Source organism: Gilbertella persicaria, assembly GCF_025201335.1.
Source record: "Gilbertella persicaria strain CBS 190.32 chromosome Unknown B0P05scaffold_26, whole genome shotgun sequence".
Classification (NCBI taxonomy): domain Eukaryota; kingdom Fungi; phylum Mucoromycota; class Mucoromycetes; order Mucorales; family Choanephoraceae; genus Gilbertella; species Gilbertella persicaria.
In genome coordinates this window covers 347392-364019 of record NW_026251987.1, presented here as the reverse complement: position 1 = coordinate 364019, position 16628 = coordinate 347392, and the positions used below count along the sequence as shown (strand labels likewise).

General features: G+C 36.0%; 8 protein-coding genes across 8 annotated transcripts; 2 read left to right on the top strand and 6 right to left on the bottom strand.

The window, feature by feature from the left end:
- Nucleotides 1-20: 20 nt before the first annotated feature.
- Nucleotides 21-1829, top strand: B0P05DRAFT_572662 (uncharacterized protein; the record flags this gene model as incomplete). The annotated part of the gene is made up of 4 exons (XM_051581453.1): nt 21-162; nt 212-661; nt 740-1677; nt 1740-1829. 4 exons carry the CDS (start codon nt 21-23, stop codon nt 1827-1829), a joined length of 1620 nt encoding a protein of 539 aa, XP_051433760.1.
- Nucleotides 1830-3005: 1176 nt separating this feature from the next.
- Nucleotides 3006-3398, bottom strand: B0P05DRAFT_588366 (uncharacterized protein; the record flags this gene model as incomplete). The annotated part of the gene is made up of 1 exon (XM_051582657.1): nt 3006-3398. The coding sequence occupies one exon, from the start codon at nt 3396-3398 to the stop codon at nt 3006-3008; it is 393 nt and encodes a 130-aa protein (XP_051433759.1).
- Nucleotides 3399-7707: 4309 nt separating this feature from the next.
- On the top strand, nt 7708-8141 carry B0P05DRAFT_547052 (uncharacterized protein). Its single transcript, XM_051578834.1, has one exon. It carries the CDS (start codon nt 7715-7717, stop codon nt 8096-8098), a length of 384 nt encoding a protein of 127 aa, XP_051433758.1. The 5' UTR covers nt 7708-7714; the 3' UTR covers nt 8099-8141.
- A 2388-nt stretch (nt 8142-10529) lies between these two features.
- On the bottom strand, nt 10530-11480 carry B0P05DRAFT_638536 (uncharacterized protein). The gene is made up of 2 exons (XM_051583690.1): nt 10698-11480; nt 10530-10645 (listed from the first exon to the last, which is right to left on the bottom strand). The coding sequence occupies exons 1-2, from the start codon at nt 11356-11358 to the stop codon at nt 10548-10550; spliced, it is 759 nt and encodes a 252-aa protein (XP_051433757.1). The 5' UTR covers nt 11359-11480; the 3' UTR covers nt 10530-10547.
- Nucleotides 11481-11571: 91 nt separating this feature from the next.
- On the bottom strand, nt 11572-11836 carry B0P05DRAFT_472360 (ubiquitin-like protein 5-like protein; the record flags this gene model as incomplete). The annotated part of the gene is made up of 2 exons (XM_051574676.1): nt 11572-11615; nt 11659-11836. Coding segments are annotated over 2 exons (222 nt in total), but the record flags the coding sequence as incomplete, so codon positions are not given.
- A 462-nt stretch (nt 11837-12298) lies between these two features.
- B0P05DRAFT_547043 (uncharacterized protein) lies at nt 12299-13527 on the bottom strand. Its single transcript, XM_051578833.1, has 3 exons — nt 13340-13527; nt 13089-13279; nt 12299-13039 (listed from the first exon to the last, which is right to left on the bottom strand). Exons 1-3 carry the CDS (start codon nt 13446-13448, stop codon nt 12695-12697), a joined length of 645 nt encoding a protein of 214 aa, XP_051433755.1. The 5' UTR covers nt 13449-13527; the 3' UTR covers nt 12299-12694.
- A 359-nt stretch (nt 13528-13886) lies between these two features.
- On the bottom strand, nt 13887-14758 carry B0P05DRAFT_638533 (uncharacterized protein; the record flags this gene model as incomplete). Its single annotated transcript, XM_051583689.1, has 3 exons — nt 14567-14758; nt 14332-14522; nt 13887-14177 (listed from the first exon to the last, which is right to left on the bottom strand). Exons 1-3 carry the CDS (start codon nt 14673-14675, stop codon nt 13887-13889), a joined length of 591 nt encoding a protein of 196 aa, XP_051433754.1. The 5' UTR covers nt 14676-14758.
- Nucleotides 14759-15592: 834 nt separating this feature from the next.
- B0P05DRAFT_572656 (P-loop containing nucleoside triphosphate hydrolase protein) lies at nt 15593-16147 on the bottom strand (the record flags this gene model as incomplete). The annotated part of the gene is made up of 3 exons (XM_051581452.1): nt 15593-15738; nt 15798-15962; nt 16021-16147. 3 exons carry the CDS (start codon nt 16145-16147, stop codon nt 15593-15595), a joined length of 438 nt encoding a protein of 145 aa, XP_051433753.1.
- Nucleotides 16148-16628: the final 481 nt, after the last annotated feature.

The following is a 16628-nucleotide window of genomic DNA, read 5'->3' as shown; positions in this document are numbered from 1 at the left end:
CCCTTTTTCTTGTATTCATTATGGTACATGACTACCAAAGACTTCAAACTCAGAATGAGTTGAAGGGTAGTTTGCTTTTCAAGTATAGACTAGCAAAAGGTTTGACAATGATTAGTTTGTTGGCTATCATTGTCATGGCTGCTTGCTCTATCTTTTATCCAAGTAAGTTATCTAGTGAAGACTCAAATTAACTAAAAAACAAGCCATATAGACTACACTTTCAATAGTACAAAAACCATTCAACAAGAAACAATAGTGACAGACGAAGTACAACCAGAACGTTGTCACTTGCCTAACGCCATGAAAATGCCTACTAGTCCGGACGGTTCTTATACGCCTCCTGCACCCCATTCTTCTTTATTAAAAGCTGTTAGTTTTGCATCGAATCAAGAATACCAAGACTATTGTCAAAAATATGACCAAGAGTTGGGTGCTTTTAGTGACGAATGGCCCTATAATCAAGATGGTGAATGTGGTCATTGGCAAGAGAAATACATTGATTTACACAAGAAAGATATGGAAATGATTGACAAATACAGAGATGGTGTCTTCCCTGATGATGTTGATATAGAACACAGACCTCGTTATATCTCTTATATCTGTAAAGAAGTGCCTGCCAACAGCAACCGTGGTTGTGGTGGTTTAGCTGATCGAATGGGTGGTAAGTTCACATTTAGAGACATGGAGAGTTAATATCAGATAGGTATGATTTCTACTTTTTTCTATGCTTTATTGACAGATCGTGCTTATCTGTTAAACTGGGCTGCATTAAATCCTTTACCCTTGGAAACTATCTGGGAACGTCCTCATATTGACTGGTCACATGATCCTGCCGAGATGGAAGCCCTCTTTACAGACGACACAAACCCTTTTCTTGGATATCAAAAAGTCGATCTCTTGAACAAGAAACTCAAGAACCTCACTGGTGTCATGTTCCCAGACGGCGGCAACACAGATTTTAATGATTTATGGAATGGCACGTATATCGAGACACGCTCTAATCGTGGCTATATTATTCGCACATTTCAGCTTTCACAGAAATACAAGAAAATCCTCAACGCAATGGGCTTAACAAAGGAAAACGCTTTCCGATGCATTACCAACTTTTTGTTTCGTCCTACCATTGGTTCCAGACGATTCTTGAATGCCTACAAGAGTTTGTTTGGCATGAAGAGTGTCCTGAGCATTGGTATTCAGATTCGTACAGACGATAATGCATTAGCCAATCCTCAATATGATGTCAACAGTTTGGACAAATGGGCTCATTTCTTTAAATGTGCAGGTGAATTGGCTATTTTTAAGAAAGAAGCACATCATAAGCATGTGGTGTTCTTTTTAGTGACTGATTCAGCACATTTACGTGATGAATTTGCCAAGATGAGCTATGATCGTGAATTGATTAAGCAGTATTTTGGTGAAGAATTAGCAGATATCTCTAGTATGGTAGTGACTGGTTTGCCTATTGAACATATTGAACCAGATCAAATTGCTAAATACATTGATGTTGAAGTACACAAGGAAGTCAATCTGGAAAGAATGCGACCTGGTGTCAACAGTGCTTATATGGAGAATTGGTTATTAGGAGAGACTCAATACCGTGTTATTAGTATTCAAGGTTATGGTAAGATGGCATCATTTTATTCAGGTGATGATAGGACATCTATTTCTATGCCCAAGGTAAGCCTCAAAAAAGAAGGAAAAAGAACAAGTAAGACTCACCGCGATTTTGTTGTTTTCAGCCAAGTCTTAAGCATCCATTCCCTGTTTGCAATACTAAAGAAGCATTCACAACATTTAACTGGCTTAGCACACAATGGAGTTTAGGCTAGAACAAAGAGAATTTCTATTGTATAAAAAAATAAAAACCTGTCATTTAATAGTGTATTCGCTATACGATCAAAGTCTGTACATAACATAATATGTACATTGAACTATGAAAAGGTAGCATAGACAGGCATATGTATATGTATCTAGAATCTTGTCCTTTTTAGGAATACAATCATATTCTTGGTTTAAGTAATATATCAAGAGAATTTCCATACCTCAAGAAAGTAATTCATCATAGTATAGTGTAACACAACCATGTACATACAAAAGGTCTATTCAATTCCTACTTGATGATATGATCTTCAGTGTAGAGTATCAGCCTTTGGTACAAGAAGCCATAAAAAGATTTGATAGACGTTACTATGATTACAATACAAGTCTAAATGAGGAACTTTACTTTGGATACACTATTAAAAGGAATAAACTATTTTCAGTCCTTGGCGACAGCCCTTTTTGTTCTTGGGAATCATTGTTTTCAGTCTAACCACTGTCATTACTTTGATCCAGCTTTAAATTCTTTTTTCAAAAAAAACATGTCTATTCATTTCTGTTTGTTATGATTAGTCTTAACAAAAGCTATTTTTTATAAGGTTTTTGTGCAAAGATGTTATAAATAATCAATGACTCATGCGTATATGATATGATAAAATGGTTTGTACACCAAAACCACTTAAATCATTCCATCTTCCCCTTCCCGAAAAAGAAAATAGCGCTCGAATTGGGTGTTGTAGCACCTTTATGTAAAGACAAGTCTTTTTACGATTGGATAAATGTTGTACACTTTATGAAAAAAGGTACAATGACGTATTTTTAACATGATCCTATATTCTCAACTATATAAATAACGAGTGATCTACAATAGCTACTCTTTTTTATTCCAAAACATGTCTGTTATTACTAAAGTTAAAGAAATAATTCACAAGCACGATTCTCATAAGAATACTGATACTGCTGCCAGTAGTACTCATACAGAGGCTCACACAAGTGGTACTCATCCAGAAGTCCTTACGGATACTGCTCATACACATGCTCCTATAACAGATCACACTCCCAAGTCCCCTCAAGGTGTTGAAAAGATGGAACAGTTAGACGCTCACTTGAGAGAAGATGGTTATATGCCACCTGCAAACAATGGCATGTCACTTCGATAAATTCTTGTTCTGTATCAACAAATACTCTTAGCTATTTTTTATTTTTAATAAATAATTCCTTTTTAAAAAGAACTTGTTTCTTTCCAATGTTGAAGAAAACTTATCAAGTAATGCAGCATCTACTTTGGGTGTATTTAGCAAAATAGGTGCTATGATTGCTGTTTGTATAGTTTCAAAAGTAACATTTTGAACTTCTGTACCCATAAAGTTCTTTTCAATAAAGTCCGCAAACTTGTAAGCTGGATTGGATGGACCTTGTTGCTTTACTTTCTTGATCCAGTCTTCAAAAGGTACAATGTCGAATGAAAGGCCGGTTTCCTTTAGACACTTCGACAACGTATTCCAGTCAATAGAATGAGGATTGATAATATGAAAAATATCGTCATGCTCTTCTGGCCTGGACTCAGATGTCTTGAGCATAATATCATGGATTGTTTTCGAAGCATCTTGGCATTTATTTTTTCTCATTTTATCAAAAATTGAGGATATGATTGGATGAATTAAAACTGCCTTTTGGGGAAAATCAAGCCGCCCTTTAGGAAAATCTATTGGCGTTGGAACAACTGTACTTGCCCCTTTTTTCTTTAAAATAGCTATAAGCGATGGCTTAATTAAATAAGAACAAGTCTTTATATGAAATGAGTCTAGAAGCATGAAAGAAAAAAGGTGGCACAGACCAATTGTGATGATCTGACATTAAATAAGTCTTCAGTTACATACTAAAATATATCAAATCAATTTACATCAGAAATAGACATAAAAGAACCTCTTGTACTGAATAAGACAATGGATCTTTTAATAGATCAAGACATATAGTCAAAAATGAGAACAATAAAATTGTATAAAACAGTCTCAAAGTATCTACCTTTGTCTCTACATTATCTTATCATACAACTCTCTATTATCAAAACATCACAGATGTGATATTAAGGAATGATTGGCGGATAACGTGCGAAAGAATGAGGAACGACTACTACGCTGAGCAGGAGCATAGATATTGAGGATGTACATAAAAGGAGCGGAGGGTTAAGTGGCATGAGCGATGGACGCTAAGAGAAAGCAGCCATCCATAGAATTGATGGTGGGATGTGCTGTGATTTGGTACTGAGATTTTAAGGAAACAATACCACAGTGTTCTGTCCAAAGACTAGATTTAGTCTGGAACTTGAGATTGAGCTGTTTCTGTATATTAAGTGTAGATGTGTGTGTCTCTTGTAAGCATAGAATGTCATATTTAGTTGAACGTAGAAAGCAGATAAATAAGAACTGTTTGTAAAGATCTATAGTTTTGGTAAGGCCACGACAATTAAGTTTGGCAATTTGCATAGAGCCTTTAGGCATAGATTATCTTATTGAAAACTAAGAGAGATACCTGCTAATCCACCTGTGTTATGATTTGGTACCACTCTGTCTCTCATCTTTATGATAAAGTTTAACCTTTTTACGCTCCCGTATAAGCTTTTCTAAATCCAATGCCTCTTGGGTTGAATTATTGCTTGGAATATTTGGGAGATATTCATCATCCTCTCCGTCTGATTCAATGATTTCTACTTCACTATCTCCTTGCTCTTTCATTTCATGATCCATCAATTCAGACTCAACTAATGGAGTGTCATTAGAGAGAGTTTAAATAGTCTCTGTTGCTATTTGACTGAGAGGAACGGTAGTCAATGCGACAGGTGAGACAGTTTGCTTAGGCTTCACACTTTGTGACAGTTTCTCATTAGGCGGATTGGGGCCTGTTCTATTAGTCTTGTCTTTTGTGATTCCAATACGTTTGTCAGGAGGGTAGCCTGATCCATGATTACGAGAAGGAAAATCACGGCTGATATGACCACGCTCATTACAGTTATAACAACGACGAGTATTGATGAGTTCCATGCAGTCTGCTCTACAATGGTTGGTTTTCTGGCAAAAACGACAAAACTGGGGCATTTCATCCCACGTAAGCAGAAGTTCTCGATCAAATTCAGACCAAACTACTACTCGACTAAGTTGCTCAGGCTCAGTCTTGTGACATATCCCTGGCCAAAAAACACAGCACCGTCTATATGAAATCCCAGATCCAGGACTTCACCAAAATGGGAAAAACGTTTTTTCATTTGCTCGCGGAGATTTCAAGGATGAATGAGGGGGGAGTCGTTCAACCTTAACTCGAGCAATTTTGGCGTTTGGGGCAAGCTGTGGTAGCCTTTGATCATCGTATTATCTTCCATCTGCAAACCGGAGTTGACCAATTTATTGTACACTTCTGAGTTGATATCCCAGCATGTTTCAATAAGCGTCTCTGCAAATACTTGCGTTCAACAAGTAAAGTGCCAAAAAAATAATACTCTTCATTTGTATTGAGTGACCCAAGAAACTGTTTAAGGCCATTTATATCACGAACATTAGTGATATCAATCAAAACACTATCTTTTTCTAAACCAACAATATAAAGCGTAATGATGCCTGAAGAAAGAATGTTGTTACTAGCATACTTTGACTAGGAAGAACTAGAAGTGCGTGCAAATGAAGAAGTAGAAGCCAATGATGACGACTGATTAGCAGACACAATAGTTCTAGCCGCTACTTGCGACCAGATTTTGGGTGCATAATACTCATTTCAACTCAGAATTTCTTTGAGGACACTCCACTTATGCTAAGATTTGAAGCATGTCAACTTTTTTTTATTTCGTTCTACAATGCTCTTTCTTGTTAAACCTCATCTTTTGGCTTCTATGTTTTTATTGAACGACACTATTCACCATCCGGGCTGTAAATGATCTACTAATGCTTGCGATATATATAAAAAACAGGCGCTATTACTCATTCTTTACTATTTGACAGTGAGTTCTTAAATATTTATTATGTTTAGCGAGCTTTGTTTGAGTTATGCATTTTATTAAATAAGCAAGAATTAAAATTTTGAAATTAAGCAGAGCATGAGATACATAAATAATCTTTATATTGCTACTTACATTGGATTATAAGAGCAGAGAATAGAAGGGAGGTAAAAGAGCGAAGCAAATTAGTAACAGATATGAACCAGTATATATAAAATAACTACATGGATATGAGAATGTAGTCAAATACCTCCCTTACTATATTCTCATTACATGCATACTACTACACGCTTGACCAACCAATACCAAGCTGTGATTGATGCCAAAGGCTGTACCACCAAGTACTAAACTGCAATATCTTAAAACAAACATCTTAGTATCATCTTGGCACATTAGAGGGCTCTTGGATCATGATACCTTTGCTACTGAATTCGAATGACAAAAAACTGGGCTAATTTTTATTTGGGTTCAGTGTATAACCGGTATGGTTACAGATCAAGGTGGAATAGGAGATCATGGTTAAATTTGACATGATTGACTGTCTCGATTTTTTTTTGACTAATACCTTGTGGAAAATAACTAAAATTGAAAAACGGCTAATTTGACAGAGATAGAACAGACTTTTCATACTTTATTATATAGCGAATTATGTTTCTATAATGCGCTTAAATACAACCTAAGTGTTTATTTTGCAAAAGGTGTATAAAAAGTGTATGCTACTATCAGAAAGTATAAATATAGTTTTCTTCGATTTACGCATATTTCACCAGTATCTTTATAATGTTTTTTAGACCATTCGATGCGCCGTTTCAAGTTCTACAACTTTTGTTGCTAAAAGCTTCATAATCTTTTTATTTGTTTTGCGCACTTTTGACCATATTTGTGTTTTCAAGCACTTTTTTCTTTTACATTTCGCTATAATCCCTTATTTCACCTCGATCTGCAACTATACCAATTCTATGGCTCAAACAAGACTCATTAAATATAATAAAATTTCAAGAAATACTGCCAAATAGTAAAAACTAATATAGACTTGTGTATAAAGCTATTTACGTATCAAGTAACTATGCGCAATGCACTTAGGCACAAATGAAATATTTTATGACTTTTTGATCTTTGTTTATTGCACTTTTTCTATCAATAAAACATTTAACAAAGCATTTTAAGGAGCTATTCTGCCAATAATAGCTATATTTTCGATCGATTGAGTGCTTAAAAGAAAAAAAACCGCATGATAGTGCTTTCCGCGGCTTATTGGAAGACAGCCTGCTTCTTAGCTCTCAACGTGTCGGCCACAAGTGCGTAGGAGATGGGGAAGGCAAGAGGACAAAGACTCATAGTCATTCTTCTTTCTATGCAGAAAAGTGTTACGCACAATGTCACAAATCTATTTCTTGTATTATGCCTGCGTGCTTGTATACCATCCCATAGTGCAATCGCATTTTACTTTTCAGCGAGCCCTTTCAAATAACAGACCTAGCTCATGACAGCGGATCTAGCTCACGACAACGGGTTTTATTTTCTTTTTCTTTTTCATGATGGCATCAAGACTCCGTATTCTTGTCGTCAATCATCGTCGTTGTCGAGGCATTTATACAAACTGTGCAACCTACCCAGTAACACCTAAACACAAAACAAATGAGCTTTCTCGATAGCTAGCTTTACACAATCTTTGCATCCCGATGTATGTAATCATAGCTTCTACCGATCGAGCGTACACAATGCAAATTGTATTTCGCTTTAATCTTTATATTTTGTGTTACACTGCACTGATGCCTGCGCATTTTCTTCTAATTTTTTTCTACATGTCACTTTGTGGACCTTGAGATACTCATGTAGACACGCATATAAAAGCCTACAGAATTTATTGTGATTTCTAATTAAGCTAACTTGCTCCTTATTATCACAAACATGTTGGCGTTTATTAATTTTTTTGTGGTTACTCTTGTTGCTGTATTTACCTTGGCCAATGCTCAATGCGCTAGTAACTTGGGCACATGCTACAGTTCACTTGCAGGAAGAGACTTTTCTGGCTGGTACCAAGAATGTTCAGACAAGATTCAAAATCAAGGTCTTAAAGCTGGTACCTGGAAGGCTACTGTTGGTAACTGGGATTCTGGAGGACAAGGCTGTGAATGTATATACACCTCATCAGTTCCTGGCGCATGGCAAATTGCTAGAAGATCACTTTGGGATAAAGTAATTGACAAGAAGCATGAATGTAACAATTCGATATACTACAATGTCTGTAAATTTGGCGATGGTCAAGTGAATTATAGCTTCAAATGTCGATAAGCAGTTATTTCCCTAAATCATCCTTTCTTTAATAAACACAGACATAATATTTGCTTACATAAGAATTCAAATTTAAAAATTTCATAGCATTGTGCAAGGCTGTCAAAACAACTAACTTCAGACGATTTAGAGAAAGTCAATACAAAGTTTTACAGTTAAATACTTCTTTTGTAACGCCTAAAAAAATTACTGTTTAAGCTTGACTGTGCTCATAAAGTCTTATTTCTTGGTTTTTCTGTATTACCCTGACATTAATTATGTTTCGCTATATTATAGCGGGAGCCTCGAAGAAGTCATATCCTTTTTTCATGAAGAAGACTGTGTTACTCCACCTGCTCACTTTGAGATCTATATCCTTGTTAAAGACGTAAGTCCCTCTCGAATTCTTTTTTATCTATCCCTTAATGTACATGCAATAAAGAACAATTTAATAAATAAGCCAAATGTACATTTGCTCATTATGCTTTAAGCTATGGGGTTTATCTTATTTCTCTCCATTTGATCTCAAGCTGAAGACTGCCTATTTTTTACTTGAACTCAAATCAGTTTCAATTCATTCGTGTTCTTCAATGTTAAAAAAATCTAGTCTTTTTAGTTTTACACAATTTAGCCTGTAAATTTGATCGGCATTAACTTCAAAAAATTCTTCATCCAGCATCAAATCTCTTAAGCGAGCTCGTAGTATTTTTACTTCTACTTATAACCACAGAAATTCTACATTGTCTGCATAAATGGTATTGGTTGTTTCTTTGCATAAAGCCAGCTATCGAGAAAGCTCATTTGTTTTGTGTTTAGGTGTTACTGGGTAGGTTGCACAGTTTGTATAAATGCCTCGACAACGACGATGATTGACGACAAGAATACGGAGTCTTGATGCCATCATGAAAAAGAAAAAGAAAATAAAACCCGTTGTCGTGAGCTAGATCCGCTGTCATGAGCTAGGTCTGTTATTTGAAAGGGCTCGCTGAAAAGTAAAATGCGATTGCACTATGGGATGGTATACAAGCACGCAGGCATAATACAAGAAATAGATTTGTGACATTGTGCGTAACACTTTTCTGCATAGAAAGAAGAATGACTATGAGTCTTTGTCCTCTTGCCTTCCCCATCTCCTACGCACTTGTGGCCGACACGTTGAGAGCTAAGAAGCAGGCTGTCTTCCAATAAGCCGCGGAAAGCACTATCATGCGGTTTTTTTTTCTTTTAAAGATGAAAATTTAGATTGTTACTTCTATGAGATTCTTTGACTTCTTTTTTCAAGAAAATTCGAAACACTTGCATAGGGATATAGAATCAAAGATTCTTATGTATTTGACCATCTTATAGAGAAGCTGATGCAAAATAACCAGGATAATGCTTTGTTTACTAACATATTCGGGCAAAATAGGTTGTGCGAATAATTCTCTCTTTACCGAAGTGTAAATATACATTCGCACATCGCACGCGCATCTTAGAAACGCCTTTATGCAACTTGGAGGGGGTTCTTTTTACTAGTGGGCGTGATTATGGTCTCAGCAATAATTAGTATAAGTTCAAGGAGTGAAGTCGAAAGCTTGAAGCCCTTTTTATAGAAAAGGTTTTTTGAAAGTCAACACAGCCGATAGCTTTGAACATAACCTTACAGTTATCGATGTCTCTGATTGAATTAATACCTTGTTCTTCTTTACTGCTTTCAAACAAGGATACACTAAAAGTTTGTAAGCTCTTATCCTATAGCTTCATAACTTCACTGAATGACAATGGAAAATATGCGATAAATGGTTTGCCAATAATCAAATATATCATAGCCATATTGGCTTACACATCCGAACGATACGTAAAGAGAAAGGCTATCGAGTATAGTTTGATCCTGAAGACCCTCATAACGTTTGTGATACATGTGTTATCGGATATCAAAGCACTCGCACATTTCAAACACATATAGCCCATGCTCATGCCCATAGATATATGCAAAGATGAAGACGAACAAAAAAAAGTAGAACCAAATGCAGCAGATGGCTTCTGCAATTCCTGCCAATTCAGGTTTAACAGCGCTTCAGATTATTGAGCACATTATGAAAAAACATGTCTCTAATGGTGATGTCTTACGATCAGTACTCGAATTCTCACCTTATAATTTTTATAAACACCTGCCTCAACCAAACGATCCCAACAGTATTTGTACATGCTGCCTTATACGCTATGAAGGTATATCTGCTTTTTCCAAGCATATTCAAAGTATCATCTATTGAATGTCGAACATTTAAATATGGCCATACAAAACAAAGCGACTTTCGAGACAAAAAACAAGGCTTTCGAATGCTTCTTTTGTGAGAAGTCTTTTGAATCGTCTTATCGCCACCTTGAGCATATGACTATAATGCATAAAATGAAATTAAACACACCTATCAACGGCTAGAAATAATCATTATTACTCAAATAAACAGCACAGGCTATAAACGCTTTATGTTTATTCTCCTGATCTAGTGTCCTTAATTTCTTCTATTTTCATTTCTTCATCTTCGTCTTCTGCTTGGCTATTGTCTTCGGCATTTGGTTTCATTTTACCTGCAGAACACAATATTATTATGGATTCTAAGAAAAATCCAGCATCACTTGCCTTGTTTCTTAGTTGTTCTTAAAGCATTGGCCCATGACTTACTGATCAATCGGCGTGCGCCCCAATATCCAATGCACATAGTCAATGGCACACCTATTGCAGTTGCTTCTCGCTCAACCAACTCAAACGCTACACGCTGTGTATTGACGTCAATAGCTTTCCATGATTTATTTGTAGCTTCTTTCTTCTGACGCATAAGCTTTTTTAAATCAGCTACTACATGAATCATTGTTTTTTGTAGTTTATGAAGCCGAAGTTTAGCTTCATCTTCGCTCACTTGCATGACATGTTGTGTAATCCTTCGTAATTCCAATAGACGATTATCCTTTTTCTTTTGTTCATCAATAAGTACTTTGGAAGGTGCTGGTATGCTTCGCTTTACTACAGATGCAGTTGAAGTCGGAACATTGTTATTATTGGTATTATCTTTTTTGAGCTGCTCAATTCGATCAGTGGTTGTTCGATACTGTTCGGTAAGGAGGTGAATGTTGCGCTGGGACTCGTATACAATATCTCTTAAGCTTGTTAGGTCACTCCTTAAAGTCAAATTCTCTGCTTGTAAGTTGGAGACTGTCTTTTGGAGTTCGAGCTGATCGCTCTTTAGATGAGCATTGTCTTTTGTTAAACGATCGATGAGCTTCTTTACTTCACCTTGTTCCATACTGTGCAAAACAAAAAGAAAAGGCGTAAAAGAAAGGGAGTAAAAAGGTTAACTTTATATGAATGTAGAACAAGGGTTTACACAACTATTAGTGTTAAATGACTCGGCTGATGAACCTTAAAAACACAATGAATTTGACAAGTGTACAGCTATTTCTGAGCTACTTTTTTTTATTAGTGCTATGATTAGTGGCTCACAAAAATCATGCCACAATTATCTGTAATACAATTCCAAGTTCATGCCATCATGAATCTCGTCTATCACAGGTTAGTGATATAACAAACAAATATGTAAACTTACAATCTTCCAATGAAATGTGGTCTTTGAATTCCTTATACCACTTTTTCAATACAATCTTATGGGGTTCTGTACCAATCTGTGCTGCAATCAACTTTTTAAAATCGCCCACAGAATCATTGGGGGCGCATTTCACTCGAGCTTTTTTACCCAATCGATCATTAACTTCAACTTCAATCAAGTTATATGCTGGCTTTCTTTTAAGTATTTTCTTGACACCCTAAAGAAAATAAGACATTGACGAGTATATCTAGTTCTTACCTCCTTTTCACTGAGACGTGGTTTAACGGGACTACGCGATCGTTTTCTAGGTTCTGGTGAGTTAGATCTATGACGAGATCGTCTTTCATCACGGTCTCTACGAGGTGAACGGTCTCTTCTACGAGGTGAACGGTCTCTCTTATAAGGCGAGCGGTCTCTACGAGGTGAGCGCTCCCTGCGTGGAGAGCGCGACCTTCTTCTAGGTGAGTGTTCTCTTTTGCGTGCAGGTGAGCGAGAACGAGAACGAGAACGTTCTTCTTTTTGCGCTTCTTTTTTTGATTCTTTATCTGAGTTGAAGTATGAATGTATTCTTTCTTTCTCTTTTGGTCCATTGTATCTTACCAGTATCGTGCTTCTTGAACCGCAACATATCAACAGGGAAAAAAAGTAGAGCTATTCTGATTTGTCGAAGAAATAGACGGAGTCTAGTGACGTCTTTTTTTTTCTGTCTTGACGTGCAAAAGTCGAAATTGAAATTGTTTATGTAAATTTGGTAGACGTAATATGCTATGATAAGTCTCTCAAATTCAAGTCTACTTCCTACGTTTTTAAGAGAGCAAAAACGAAGGGCTCTTAAACAGCCGGTTCTAACTATAGAATAAGCAACATAGCTAGAAATATCTCATCAAAAACAACCCATATCCTTTGAGATAGGCTTCAAATAGGCTTTATTGTAGAAATCTAAGGCATCATCCATGTACGCGGAGTTGTCATTTAAATTTATGCAACGAATTTAAACTCGTCATTTATTACTCTAGATCAAATGTATCTGGTAAGTCTAATGATGTATTTGTCTATTCTTGAAAGTGCCATGAGCTCTTCGCTTTCTGTCAATATAAATACTGTCTCCTTTGTGTTCTGAGGAAACAGTACTTCTCTTGTTCACGTGGAGTACACTCGCTGTCGAACTTGCAATATTGTTGCCTTTTCTAAGCTTGGATGGATCAAATGTATCAATAATCGAATTCACTCCACTGTCTCTCTTTGAAAAGACCTCTTGAGAAGGATTTTCTCTGCCAGGTGTATGAATACCTTCACAATTAGAGATATCGACAGCAGCCCAACTAGCAGGAGCGGGATCTGTACTTTGGCCAAAAAGCGATTCAAAAGAAGGAATACTTATCTAGAATGCAAGTGTGAGCCCACGAAACTTGGTCTAAAAAGAAACTTACATCAAGTCCTTGCCCACCTTTGTCTACAGCCAAGACAAAAATGGATTCTCCGTTGTCAGAATTAGTCACCTCGAGACATTGGCCACATTCGCTAGAGATATCTATATCCTCGACAGCAGTAATCCTTGCCAAATTCAGCTCATTATAAGGCATACCACAAGCCGGATAAGAAGTCTCAAGAGCCTGAGGTCCTATCAAATAATCAGAAATTGGATTTCGACACTAACTGTAAATATTTCACTCAAACTCACCGAGACCATAATAGTCTTCAGGTGTCACAGATGTTGATCCTGAGAGTCCAGCAAAAGTAACATTAATCAAAGCAAAAATGACTGGCAAGGCAAAAAATTTCTTGAGCATGTTGATAAAAAGAATGAAAGAAAAAGACGATGTTGAGAAATTGCTGTTGTCTCAATCAGTATGCGCTTTTATATTGCAAGGAGAATAAAACACTAAAAAGCAGTGTCTTTGTATCATTATGAAGTGCAAAAGTCACCGGCCCATTTGATTTCTATCTTTCTTTGTATGTTAATGAAGGTGTATATCTAAACGCCAAATAACATAAAGAATTTCATCTGCTAATCGTCTCTTTTAGTCTAACGTGTATTTAAATAGCCTGCAGATAATTTCAAGCAAACAAAGGCGGCTTGTAAAAAGTACATTATTATCATATAAAACAAAAGTATTGTTTATTGCCATTGTTTAAAAATCTAAGGATCAAAAAAAAAGAAGGGGGAGACGCTAAAGTGGCAATGTCAAATTGCCAGATTAAGACAACAACAATCAATTTGTTAATGCTCATTTATTTCTCTTTGCTTGCAATCTACCACGAGTATGGCGTTTAGTTGTTGTTTTATTTTTAGTAGAAGTCGTCTTTTTAAGCTTCTTGTGTTTGGAAATAATTTTATTGATACTTCTTGCCTTGGAATAGCGATTGGACTTTCTGACGGTAGTCTTTGTAGTAACACTCTTGTTAGAGGTATTTTTCTTGGTAGAAACCATCTTTTTGGTACTCGAAAACGAACGGGCAATAGTAGTCTTGGTTTTTGTAGTCATCGAAGATGCGTTAATACCTTGGTTGACATTGGTCTTACCTAGAGTGTAGATACCAACGCAATACGAATCATCTATGGTAGTCCAGCTAGCAGGAGATGCGTCATATTTTGATTGAAAAGATATTCAAAAGAAAGGATACTCAGCTATAAAATCATAAATGACTCGTATATATTTCCAAAGTACTTACGTCTAATCCACTTCCGCCAAGATCCACAGCTAATACATAAATAGACCTCCCAGTATTTGTGCCTGTCACTTTAAGACAAAGACCACAAGTAGAAGCAGTATTTATGTTCTGAACAGCAGTAATTCGAGTCAAGTTTAATTCGCTATAAGGCATACCACAAGCAGGATACGTGGTTTGAAGAGCCAGTTTTCCTACATTACATCAATCGATATCTATTTTACTTTGATCAACTTACCCAGGCCAATGTAGTCTTGAGGAGTAATCTTTGCTGAGCTAGAAAGAGTAGCAGCATGAATAGTAGAGACGAAGACTAAAGCAGCAATACGAATCTTTCTGGAAAGCATCTCAAGAAAGTAGATTGATACAAAGTTGTTCTATCTTTCTCGTTCTTCTTTTATATAAAAGTTATGATTTTGTGTAATTGTTGTGTTGTAGAACGATATTCTTAATGTATATACTGGGTATAAAAGAGGGTCCTCATTCAAGTATGAAAGACAAGAACGGGCTATTTTTCTCACTTTAATTAATTTAATAAAGTCTGTCATTTATGACCATGTCGTACAAACCTTCACACGAACAAGAGACAAGTGGAAAGTTAAGGTAGACAGGGTTTTACAAAAAAAATGTTATTGTGTTTTATTCTTGTCAAGAACGAATTGTGATACACTCAACTTTTGTAAATACTACATATCTGTTGACCAACAGTAAATCAAACCAAACCTTTATTTATCATTTGATCTGATCAAGACATTGGTCAATAAACTTCTACTCCTAACAATCGATTCATTTTCTGATCGACAAAATATAATTCTTTTGGTTACTCCTTCACGATAGGCTGAGAATAAACTCACTATCTTCGTTTTTGAGCAATCAACACTTGTGCTTAAAAGTTGAGAGATATTTCACCCATATCAATGTTCACAACAAAGCGACTGTTTACACAACTAAAAAAAAAAAATGTAAGCGTTTATAGATGAGAAGGAAGTAACCAATTTTTTAATTTTCTAGTGTTATAACGAATTAGATAGAATACTGCCCAATGTACGGTTTTGGAAGCATTCAAACAAGTGTATGTATAGAAAAACTTTGTGATAGATGTAATTTACTGTAACGGTATATTCACTGCATTGAGTCAAAGCTCCCCTTTCCTTGTACTTGTTTCGACTGGTTTGCTTTAGCTAATAAACTAATTTATTCGAACACAGTTATTTGAATGGTATTAAGAAAAAGAAAAGTTGGCAAAAGGATATACAATTATGATTTAAAAACCACAGCATGACGATTTTGGAGCTGCAGGTTCTTCATCCATAGGTAAATAAGTAGTAGGTTTTTTTCTTGAAGATGGAAGATATTGCTTGCGCTCTACTAGGACACGAGCTATTTGAATGAAAATGTCTTCAATTTGGCCTAAAGCAGAGGAAATCAATAATTTGTACTAAATCACAAAATATGGGTATTTTGTTTACCGTCATCATCTTTTGCTGATACTTCGTATAATAATGTTTCTGGGCCCAATACACGCGTGATGTATTTTTGAGCATCATTGTAAGACACCTCCCTCCGAGCTTGTAAATCAAGCTTATTTGCTGCTACAACAATAACCAAATCTTCTGTCATGTTTCTTTTTAACTCTAATAAGCATGTTTAGTTCTCTCTTTTTTGTTCTTTCCTGCATAAATTTTGACTTACCTTCGATCCAAGAAGACAGTTCCTCAAAACTTTCTTGTGAGGTAATATCATACACCAGTAAAGCTGCTTGTGCACCTCTATAATACATGGGAGCCATTGCCCGGAATCTTTCTATAATGCCAACCATTATTCTTTGATATGTCCCTCTTCTTTTTTTTATTAAACCAGTCGCCATATCTTCCTATGCAAATCCCTTACATAATAATTACCTTGACCGGCTGTATCCCATATTTGTAGTCTTACTTTACAGTTGTCGACTGTTCTGGTTTTTTTTTTTCGTCTTATGTTAAAGAAAGAGAATATGACGCAATAATATACACTCACTGCTTTTTTGTCATAAAGGAAGCGCCGATCGTCGAAGTAGAGTTAGGTGAAAAGGTTCTGTCTATATAACGTATGACAAGTGAAGTTTTACCGACACCTTAAAAAGATATTAGTGTTTCAACTTTGTTCAGTCGAGTTTAACTATACCTTGACTACCCAAGATGACTACTTTTGCTTCCAAAGTAGAAGCTGAAGAACCATACATTATAAGTTGAAGAAAAAAAAGAGGTATTATTTATTAGGTATTGTGTATTTTAAAGAAATAAAAAGAAAAAAGGAAATAG

Bases quoted from the DNA above. Each gene is read 5' to 3' on its own strand.
- B0P05DRAFT_638536 (XM_051583690.1), bottom strand. From the start codon at position 11,358: ATGGAACAAGGTGAAGTAAAGAAGCTCATCGATCGTTTAACAAAAGAC. The intron at 10,646-10,697 runs GCAAGTGATGCT...TGTGTTCTGCAG, and splicing joins AAGAACAACTAAGAAACAAG to GTAAAATGAAACCAAATGCC.
- B0P05DRAFT_547043 (XM_051578833.1), bottom strand. From the start codon at position 13,448: ATGCTCAAGAAATTTTTTGCCTTGCCAGTCATTTTTGCTTTGATTAAT. The intron at 13,280-13,339 runs GTGAGTTTGAGT...ATTATTTGATAG, and splicing joins TGAAGACTATTATGGTCTCG to GACCTCAGGCTCTTGAGACT. The intron at 13,040-13,088 runs GTAAGTTTCTTT...CTTGCATTCTAG, and splicing joins AAGGTGGGCAAGGACTTGAT to ATAAGTATTCCTTCTTTTGA.
- B0P05DRAFT_547052 (XM_051578834.1), top strand. From the start codon at position 7,715: ATGTTGGCGTTTATTAATTTTTTTGTGGTTACTCTTGTTGCTGTATTT.